The sequence below is a fragment of the Coenobita brevimanus genome, chromosome 54, assembly GCF_032717465.1.
Source record: "Coenobita brevimanus isolate Jiangsu-jjx chromosome 54, ASM3271746v2, whole genome shotgun sequence".
NCBI lineage: Eukaryota > Metazoa > Arthropoda > Malacostraca > Decapoda > Coenobitidae > Coenobita > Coenobita brevimanus.
In genome coordinates, this window is record NC_137007.1 from 35,855,187 (window position 1) to 35,866,188 (window position 11,002).

An 11,002-nucleotide genomic window follows, 5' to 3' on the forward strand; every position below is an offset into this window, starting at 1 on the left:
TAGCATCCAACTCATTTCTTGTATTCACTTCATATTTGTATCTACCCAGCCTTTTATGATATGATATAATATGATGATGATGGTGATAATGACGATGGTGGTGATTATTTCCTTTACGGTGTGGGCAACCCTGCATATAAACCAGGACCATGGTGGGGCAGAGGAGTGACGAGCGTGGGGGTATCAGCGATGTGTCCTGCAGGCTGGTGACGCTACTACTGCTGCTGCTGCTAGTACTGCCTACCTCAACCACTGCCTTAACACTCATCAACACCCTCTCGCCCCTGACTTCATTACACCAGGTCAGTACTGAGTAAGGCAATGACTATAGCGCGTTTGTTCTAACTGGACGAAGATCCCTAACCCTTTCAGTTTTGTTGATGGCCAAGTGTATTAGCCTAGAGGGTCGATCTGACCAGTAACCAAGGAGACTCATTCTTACTTCAGAACCAAGGCTCAATATGTCATGCTACTAGGACTCGGTAGGTTATTCGTGGGAGTAGTTAGGTTTCGTCAGACGAATGCAAACCGTCTGCACTTTGACAAAATTTTAAGTTTGGAGTCTGGTATACCGACTATAATTCTTAGCATCGCAACTATTACACCTCACTCCATCTGTGTCATATTCTGTTAATGCTCAGCGAAACTCCTGGGTATGAATGAGTTACAGACTTTCTCGCATTACTCATTCAGATCTGAGGTTCAACTTTGGTGTCTTAACCTTTCTTGCACCAGATGATTTTGTTCAGTCGAGGGAAACAGCTTTGTTTAGGATATATAGCCTAATCGCTGTTTCCATTCTATCTTGCTTTCAATAACCTCTCATTTAGACTGCCACTGTTTATCCATTTGAGAAAGTGTGCTACCTCTAAATTTAAAGAGAAATTGTCCAGGATCAGCCAAGATACAATAGTTGCCCTCGTATAAAATTTGTGGCACTGGAAAGTCACAGAAGACGTATTTTAAGGAGTAACATGTATAGTAGGCAAATTCCACTATATTTGATCAGGTAAAGAACCTTGCAAAGTAAACTGGGCTATCGCAGAACGCAACACACGAATGCCTTAAAACTTGACTATCCCACAACACAACAAATGAATACCTCAAGTCTGAAGTTGTTACTGCAAGAGAGAACCAGCGTCGGAAGAAGCCGCAGAATGCCACACAGAGATGGGTCAGAGATTATAGTTTGAGGTGGGGAGAGAATTCACATGGGTTGCTGTGGATGCTCACTGTCTTCTATTCCTTTTAACCATACTCTTTTACACAAATTAGGCCTAATATTGCCATCTCTCCATCCTGAATGTGGAGTCATAACAATAGACTGACTCCAGAAAATGATGTTAGTCATTTTTTTTTTTTATGCTACTGAGTTACGTGAAGCTGAAAAAAAAAAAAAAAAAAAAAAAATCTGAAGCAAGTTAGTGTAAAAGATTCGAGTATACAAATGTAAATGTGACCTCATTCCACATTAAAAAGTGAGCTGTAAAGAGGTAACAATGATGCTAGTTGCGAAGAGGATATGGAAAGGATGTTGAGCCGCAGTATTGTCTGATTCTGCCCCTGAGCTACGAGAAATAAGCTGCAGCGAACGAAAAGCGCCGCCTACTTAAAATCAATGAATTAAAGTTGTAAACGTTATCTGCGGTTATACTTTAAGCCACGTTATAGAGTTCACAGAGCCGTGATGCAGGGAGGCCAAACACGCTGCACTTTCAACGTGGGTTTCACAAACGGCCTTGTCTACACACTTGAGACCGCTGTTCCAAGATTACGGTTGTGTATGGGGTATGTCAAGAATTAATTACCCTTCCATAGATCTCACTAGTCATATGTTGCTAATGATGCTTGTGCCATTGAGGGGGGAAGGAGGGAACTGCTGGTTGGCCTGAAGACAAATTTATTTGCTCAGAAATTGCTGGTAGGTGGTGATGACTATCACCCACTCACTTGATGCTATGCTGTCTGCTTCTTCCTAAGGTGACTTTACACTGAGCAACAAGTCTAATTTTCCCGTAACTCAGGAAACCATTTACAATGCTGGGTGCTTATCGTATATCCAGATAAAACGATGATGTGGTGCACACTAGGCTATCCTTGTTAATTGGGCAGAGAGACGCGATAAGGTGTTCATCCAGGAACCAAACCTCCACATTCCTCCCCTCGCCTTGCTGTGGCGAAGCGTCGTCCATCGCAAGGGAAAATCGGCTCACTGCACGGGATGACCCTGCAGGGGCGATTGCTAGTCTGTGGTTGATGAGTCTGCTAGGTCAAACAGACCGGGTTACTCTGTTGCTGCTACTACTACTACACCACTACTACTATTGATACTATTACTACTACTACTGCAACTACCAACACCACCTGCTCAGCAATGTCAACGAAATACTTGATTTCGAGCTAGTTAATATTTTATTATGCACATTTTTTTTTTTTTTTTCAATTGTCTGCTGTTTATGTATTTACGAGTATGTGTGTCAGTTTTCAGTATCCCTGACCACAACCACTCCAACTGCAACCGCTCCAACTACAATCACTCCAAATGCAACTACTCCAAGTGCAAGCACTCTAAGTGCGACCACTCCATCAACAACCACACAAGCCACCACCACCACTCCATCTACTACCCCTACCAACCTACCGAGCTCCTTGAAGCCCGTCCACTACACTGTGTGGCTCCAGCCCTTCCTCTCAGGTAACCACAGCGTCAAGGGCTGGGTGGAAATTGATCTGGAGGTAATGGAGTCCACTTCTGTGATCACGCTCAATGCGGATTCTATGGTGGTTGACCTGGACAGTGTCAAGGTGAGTGCTATATTCTGTCCACTTCGACTTGGCCTAAAATTGCCATCTCGCCACACTGATTGCTTTGATTTACCCTGAAATTCTTTTCCATCATCCCCCTCCCATAATTTAGCTGATTTTTAAGATACAGGGAATATGGGGTCAGTATTTTGTCACCCTTATCCCAGGAGATCAGAAGTAAGTAAAGGATTCATTAATTTCGAGAATACGAATAGATTCAGTAAGTCGTAATACAGTAATATCTTGGCACACTCGGCCTCCATTCAATTTCAGCCGATTATTGTCGTCTAGTATCACTCAGTATAAAATATTACAGCTGTTCCGACTATGAGAGGGGTAATAATTTCGACCTTTCCCTCGTCCTCTGTTGCGACGTGCTATGCAGGTGGAGCGAGTATGGGGCGAGGGGGACACGCCAGTAATGGAAGACGGGCCACCTCCAATCTCCATCACACAATTCACCGGCTCCATCCAACACGAGGTTAGGAAGGGGATGGCATGTATTGGAGGGAATATCCGGCCTATAAAAGGTGGCCCGTAAACAGTGCTCCACGAAAAACTTACTTGGCAGCATCTTATGTGTTGCGGGACGGCTCAGTCGGCTCGTGTGGGAGTGTTTGTGGCAATGGGAGTAGGAAATGAATAAAGGAAGCAGGGCAGATACTGGTAACACTGACTTAGCCGTCCCCACACTACCCGAGATATCGCCCAGCGTTGTGGAACTGGAGAGTTATATACGGACCACCCTGTATAATTCATGACTGTAATCTAGGTGGCATGGAGGGCTTCGTAACACCTCTTCCTTAGCGATTCATTTTGCATATTACACCTTCATTATCTTTCTTTCCTACTTATACGTTTTAATATCGACAAACTTTGCATCAATAACATTTAAGAGGTTATTGAGGTGTAATGTGCAGAATAAGCCACTACGGAAAAGGTGCTACGAAGCCTCCCAAGCCATCTAGAATACGGCTTTCCGATTTAGAACGCCATTCTCTCTTTATCAGGTGTTCACTTCTCACCTCAACCGTACCCTTCATCCCGGGGCGAGGTACCGGTACACCCTTCACTTCACCTCACACCTCAACCACACCAACCAGGCCTTCTACACCGTCACGTACCAGGAGGCAGGTGTGAACAGGTGAGGCGCAGGCAGGTGTAATTAAGCACATTTTACAGCAGTTCCCAGAAATTATCAGTCACAAAAACCCACGTAACCACTGAGCCGAGGATACTTCAGTGATGGTGCTTATTTTATTACATCATAACTGGCCGGATCCTAACCTGTACCCTATTCGCTGCGGTTGGTGCATTTGGGTATTGTGGCCATGGTAATACCAGAAGATTCTGTTCAACCAGTGGAAGTCCTAGCATTCAGAGGCTTCTAAAACTAACTCGAGAAATATAATCTCTGCTATTGATATAACTGGAAATTTTGATTAAGCTAACAACAGGCGATTTTACTCAGTTGAGAGGAATCTAACAGTCAAAGGGGTAATGGGCTGGACTGCCACTGCGTTGTCTATCGGACTGGTTATTTTTACTGTTTTTAACCAATGTACAGGGTGGAGTAAAATGCACCCCACTGGAAACTCACCTGGCAGCATTTTATGTGTTGCAGAGACGGCTTAGTCCGCTAGTATGACCGTGGCTGTGGCAGTGGAAGTAGGAAATGGAAAAATGATGCACCCATCCCCACAACACACGAAAAATCACCCGCCGAAGTGGAGCATTATACATGGGCCACCCCTGTATTCGTCTTAATAATAGCTATACTTTGTTCAGTTTAAGCTGGCCTAAAACTACCACCTCTCTATCATGGATGCTGAGGCGTAAAGAGAGATTTAAGCTAGATCACGGTCCTAATCACGAAAATGTGTTAAGGAAATGATAAGGTAGAAGTACTATTGTCTTAGTCTGCCACTCCGGTACGGGAATTCATGTTCAAAATGACAAGAATCTCCGCCAAATTAAGAAGGCTGAGTTATACATACATCAACCCTCTCAGCCATCATTTTCACTCTAATCTTGCCAACTCCAAAAAATTTACCTCAGTTTGGGGTAGGCTTAAGGGGTTGGGGTTTGATGCGGCCTTCATTAATGCAAGAGGTCAATCTTTAGCTGAACAGAATCGTCTGGAAGTAGCAAGATTAAACTACAAAGGACGTCACACAGATGCTGATTTCCGCTCTACCTATCATTTTGCACCTTTTCTTATCCTGGAAAGTCTAGGTTAGGTTTGTTTTCTCAGTATCAGGTTATATTAATTTGATAGTTGGGTTACTGTAAGGTTGACGTACTTTATGACTTAAGCTTGGTATACACACACACACACACACACACACACACACACAGAAAGAGTCAAGGGGTTTAGAGCTTTAGTAGGACATTTCCCCTCTCCTCCTCCTACAGGAAGATGGCCCTAACCACCCTCTTCCCCAACCACGCCCATCGAGTATTCCCCTGCCTGGATGAGCTGGGTATGGAGGCTACCTTTGACCTGCTGGTGGCTAGACAGACGCACATGACCGCGGTGTCCAACATGCCTCTCCTCCATACCACCCCGCTGTGAGAATATCATGCATGACTTCCCTGTCCTGCATGACTGTTTTGCATGACTTCCCCTTTTTCACATAACTATATTGCATGACTTTCCTTTATCCTGTATGACTACTGGGCATGGTTGTCCTTTATCCTTCATAACTTCCCCTTATCCTGCATGGCTGTTCTGCAAGACCTCTCTTTGTCCTGCTTGACTATTTAGCATAACTTCCCTTCATCCTACGTGACTGTTTTGCGTGATGCCTTTATATTGCATCACTATTTTGCGATACTGTGTTTGCATGGTGGTCTTTGTTTTGCATGACTGCCTTATCTTGCATAACACCTCTATCTTGTATAACGCCTCTATCTTGTATAACGCCTCAATCTTGTATAACGCCTCTATCTTGTATAACGCCTCTATCTTGCATGGCGGTTATATCTTACATGGCAGCTCTATCTTGGATGGCTGCTCGATCCTGCATGGCGGCTATAACTTGCATCGCTGCTCTATATTGCAAGGCGCCTGTGTCTTGCATGGTAGCTCTCTCTTGCATGACAGCTATAACGTGCATCACTGCTCTATCTTCAATAACGGATTTTTTATCATGCGTGAGGGATTTATTTTGCATGAGGGTTTTGTTTTATCCTGCATCACGGATTTTATTATCTTACACGACGAATATAATTTATCTTGCATGACGGCTTTGCTTTATTTTGCATGATGGTTCCAGCTTTCCATGACTGCTTTACTTTTAGCTTCTGCATGGTGGATTTTTTATTATCTCTCATGATAGCTGTGTCCAACATATCTCTCCCCCACACCACCCAATTGTCGGTCTTTATACAGTGAATGTGGTTATAATAGTGATGCTGCTGATGGTGATGGTGATGATGGTGATGATGAAAATGAATGATTATGTGATGCTGTGGGTGATGATACTTCTGCTGCTGTAGATGCTGATGATGAAAATGATGATTAAGTGATGCTGAGAATGATGATACCGATGCTGTTGATTACAGTACTGGTAATGCTCATGATAGTGTTGATGATGTAAATAATAATAATAATAATAATAATAATAATAATAATAACAATAATAATAATAATAATGCTGTTGACTGTACCCCCAGAGATGCAGGCTGGGTAGTGGACCAGTTCGCCACCACCCAGGCAATGTTCCCTGCCATGCTGGTCCTAATCCTGTCCCAGCTCACCCCTCATACCCTCACACCCACATCGACACCCACACCCTTACCCTCTACACCCACACCCTCCTCCGACACTACCCTCACACCCACACCCACAGCCACAGCCACACCCACACCCTCCTCCATCACTACCCTCACACCCACACCCACACCCTCCTCCGACACCACCCTCACCCGTAAGTATCAATCTGTAGCCAAACGCCTTAATTCCGTGGCCTTTGTCATCCTGTCCTTCGCCATCGGGCTGCCCTCCCTCCACCTCACACCATCCTCAGTGTCTCTCCATCCCATCCCTCCACCTCATCCTTGGTGTCCTTCTCCCAAACCTCCTCACCCATATACACTTTCCAAATCCATGTCTCATTTCCCACACTCCGGATGGTCAAACCTTCTTCTTACACTATCCAGCTTTGGAATTTACGTAGCACTCGTTCCTTAGCGACTTATTCTGGACAGTAATATCCACTTGTGTTACTGATTCAATTTAAGCCTATAATGAAACTATATATGACACACAAGAGAATGTTAGGATGTATGTTTTATGCAAAAAATGAATAGCTAAAGAAGAGGTACTGCGAAGCCTCCTACCTCACCTAAAATATGGCTCAGTTCTCAAGACAAACCCTTAACCCCTTTACTTCCTTTCTTAATTTATTCTTGACGTTACCAGACGATTTTATTCAACTCAGGGAAGGCCTCTCGCGTTGAAGGAAATTATTTGTGCTATATCGAACCCCTCCAATCAAAAAATAAAAATCTGTCGTTAGCTGAATAAAATCGACAGGAGAAGGCAAGAATAGAATGATGTCCCCGAGCTCAGAGGGTGAATTGTACCTACGTAATGAATGTGTTTACCTCCTCCCGCCTGATGATGTCTTTTTGGTTTCTTCTTGAGACCTCTAGACTCTTAATTGACCAACTGCGTGTTGTGGGTTCTAAGGCAGTTCAAAATATCAACAATGATAAGGTTTGCAGTATTAACATCATTAGTGTTTTCAACAGATAAATATCATGTGAAAATAGCTTTGGAATAATATCATGTACTTCCTGAACAATGTTGTGGTTTGAATTGGCTCTAAAAAAGAAGAGTATAATAACGGTGACCGTCCTTCCTATCGCAATATTCAAGGAAGTGCTTATCATTTATGTTAGAAAGTTTTTGAAATTATACTGAAGTTATTTTTTTACACGATTCTCATCTGTTTAAAATGTAATCTTTGCTAATAATACGAAAATTATTAACGTCGACATTCAGAACTTCCTTGCAGCCCAAACCAGGCAAGTGGTCAATTTAACTTAGAAAGGAACTCGCCCCAGCCATCCTTACACCCACGCCCATACCTTCCACTGAAAGGTCGAGGAGCCCCTTTTCATATCGAATAACCCAAACGCAAGATTATTCTCCTAGGTTCTGAGTCGGTTTTCATGTCATAAAATCCCTGATCTTGCAGTTAACTACACTATGTCGTTAGATTAATTTCACTGGCCCTAGTGTTGCGCTTCCTAATAAAATAATCATGCATAATTACAGTAACCTTTGTATTTAATTAGTGAGAAAAAGTCATTCGGTTTTGATCCAACACATTAAAAAATAAAGGATAACTAACAAAATTTAGAAAAATATGATGACACATGAGAAATAACAGGCGATAGGTTAGCGCCATTTTAAGGATTTCTAATGTTAGCCTATACTTCTGCTTCTTCCTTACCTCCGGAGCAGTGTGGACGAGGAAGGAAGTGGTCCATAATGTTACCTTCTTGCAAAGGTTCTTCCCACAAGCCTTCTACTTCCTGGAGGAGCACTTCAACCTGTCCTACCCCCTGGCCAAGCTGGATCTCTTCCTTGTCCCCTCCGGGCAACTGCTGGCGGTGTCGCATCCAGGTCTCATCACTATCCTTAAGTGAGGGCAGAGCAGAAGGGTTTTTATTAGTCCTGGCTAGAGTATCTCTTTGGTCGATACCTGACTGTTGACAGAAGCAATACAATGAAAGCTTAACTGATTATACTCGTGAATGTACACATATTTATTACGTTACACATATCGGTAAAGAAGACAGTTGCTGTGAAATAAATACTATTACATCATAAAGAAGTATTAGTACTGTAATAAACAAATTCGTAATTGTATACATTATAATTCTTACGTTACACAAACAGTACAATACTGATACTGAAGAACTGTTCTTGTGAAATGGATGTACATTTTTTTATTTCTTACGATAATATACAATGGAAATAATGATCAATCTCTCTCTCTCTCTCTCTCTCTCTCTCTCTCTCTCTCTCTCTCTCTCTCTCTCTCTCTCTCTCTCTCTCTCTCTCTCTCTCTCTCTTTCTCTCTCTCTCTCTTTCTCTCTCTCTCTCTCTCTCTCTCTCTCAATATCTTTTATCTGCAGCGAGGGAGATTTGCTGGACGTTCACCTGAGCACTGGTAACGTGGAGGGTCGTCAGTTCGCGTCGCAGCTGGTGGTTCACGAGGTGTCACATCAGTGGCTCGGAAACCAGGCCACGCTGGCATCTTGGTCTGACCTGTGGATCTTCGAAGGTCTCGCCTCATTCATCGATAACATTGGCGTGGGTCAGGTGGGTAGCTGGAAAAGAATTATACTGTTCATAATTTGGCCAAAAATTACCATCTCTCCAGTCTTGAATACTGTGTTGTAACAACTGATTAACACCAGAAGATGATGCTACTCGTAGTCACAAAGTTACTATGGAATCGTATACAGTTTCTACCTTAATTTGGCCTAAAACTGCAACCTCTCCATCCTGAATGCTGAGGTGTAACAACAGATTAACACTACAATATGGTGCTAGTCATAAAACTGCTGAGAAAAGGTATACAGTTTTTCTACTTTATCTAAAACTGCAACCTCTTTTCATCTTGAATGCTGAGTTGTAACAATAGATTAACACTAGAATATGGTGCGATCACAAAACTGCTAAAGGAAGGTATACTGTTTTTACTCTAACTTGACTTAAAACTGCCACCTCTCCATCATGAATGGAAGGGATGCAGGACCGTAGTATAGTCTTCTTCTGCCACTGGCCTAAGCGAAATAAGCAAAAGGATGTAAATCTGGGCCAGGTTAGAGTAAAATCATTATAGTTTTATTTTTCAGATAGTCACAGTTAAGTTCAAACAGATTTAATCATCAATTCACTGACTCCCTCGAGGTCATATTTTATCAACTCGCCCCTACTATTAATTCCTTATCTCTCCTTACTAATCACCCACCACCTTCCCTTAACCCTCCGACAGCAACTACTTTCTAAAACTTGAGGAACACCATTTGTCAAATGAAATATAGCAGTTATTTTTTCCTCTCGGTAGAACGTTAGTAGTGCTTTTTTAATAATTTATGGTGTCCTAGGCGTATTTTGAACACTGTAAAATAGTATAACGTTATCCGAGAATAATATGCAATTAGTTATTTGCCGCCAAAGCGTTAACACGTCCTTGTCATCAGTCGTGTCAACTCTCCTACTCTCCTTCACTTTCCCTCATATTTAGTTCCTTTCCCCTGCTCCCCTCCATCTCCTTCCTTCACCTTCACCTCCCCTCCTCTGCTCCCCTCCTTCCCCTTCCTTCAACTCCACCTCCTCTCCCATCCTTCCCCTTCCTTCACCTTCCCCTCTCTCTTGGCGCCCTTTCCTCCACCTTCACTTCCTCTTCCTTGCCCCCTGCCAGCTGTCACCGTGGGCTGATCTAGGGTCGGGGTACCAGTTAGAGGACCTCGCCGAGCAGGGACGCGTGGCCATGTGGAAAGACAGTTTCCCAAAGTCCCAGCCTCTCCAGATGCCCTCCCTCCCTTCCAGCGAAATCATGCAGGGGCTGCTTTTCATCATCTATGAAAAAGGTCAGCTAGACACAAACGCGAAACACAGACCTTAACTTCTTTTTCGTCAGAATCTCTCTCTCTCTCTCTCTCTCTCTCTCTCTCTCTCTCTCTCACACACACACACACACACACACACACACACGGAAATATTCACGTGTAATATGCAACCTAAACCACCACGGAAGAGAAAATGAGATCATATAAACACACATGGGTATGTGAAGGTCTACTATGCAAAACGATTGGCTAACGAGGAGGTGCTACGAAGCCTCCCATGGCACTCAGAACACCAACATGTCTCTCATCCCCCTTCCCTTCCAGGCTCCAGCGTGTTTAGCATGCTGTCCGCCGCTCTAACCCACTTCGTCTTCACAGCCGGCCTGGTCACCTTCCTCCACGACCAGTAAGTCCATCTTCAGACACCTTGTACCCTCACACTTCATCTTCACCCAGCGTCATCCCTCACACTTCATTCTTACTCACCTTCATCTTTTGCACTTCATTTTTAACCAGCTTCATCCCTCATACTTCATCCATCACACTTCATCTTTACCCAGCTTCATTCCACACATTTCATCTTTACGTAACTTCATCCTTC

General features: G+C 43.4%; 1 protein-coding gene across 1 annotated transcript; it reads left to right on the forward strand.

The window, feature by feature from the left end:
- Nucleotides 1–149: 149 nt before the first annotated feature.
- LOC145401093 (aminopeptidase N-like) lies at nt 150–10,811 on the forward strand. The gene is made up of 8 exons (XM_080273465.1): nt 150–302; nt 2,482–2,805; nt 3,816–3,949; nt 5,221–5,376; nt 8,328–8,462; nt 8,989–9,145; nt 10,254–10,422; nt 10,726–10,811. The coding sequence occupies exons 1-8, from the start codon at nt 150–152 to the stop codon at nt 10,809–10,811; spliced, it is 1,314 nt and encodes a 437-aa protein (XP_080129591.1).
- The last annotated feature ends 191 nt before the right edge of the window (nt 10,812–11,002 follow it).

Bases quoted from the DNA above. Each gene is read 5' to 3' on its own strand.
- LOC145401093 (XM_080273465.1), top strand. From the start codon at position 150: ATGGTGGGGCAGAGGAGTGACGAGCGTGGGGGTATCAGCGATGTGTCC. The intron at 5,377-8,327 runs GTGAGAATATCA...CTTCTTGCAAAG, and splicing joins CTCCTCCATACCACCCCGCT to GTTCTTCCCACAAGCCTTCT. The intron at 8,463-8,988 runs GTGAGGGCAGAG...CGTTCACCTGAG, and splicing joins GGTCTCATCACTATCCTTAA to CACTGGTAACGTGGAGGGTC.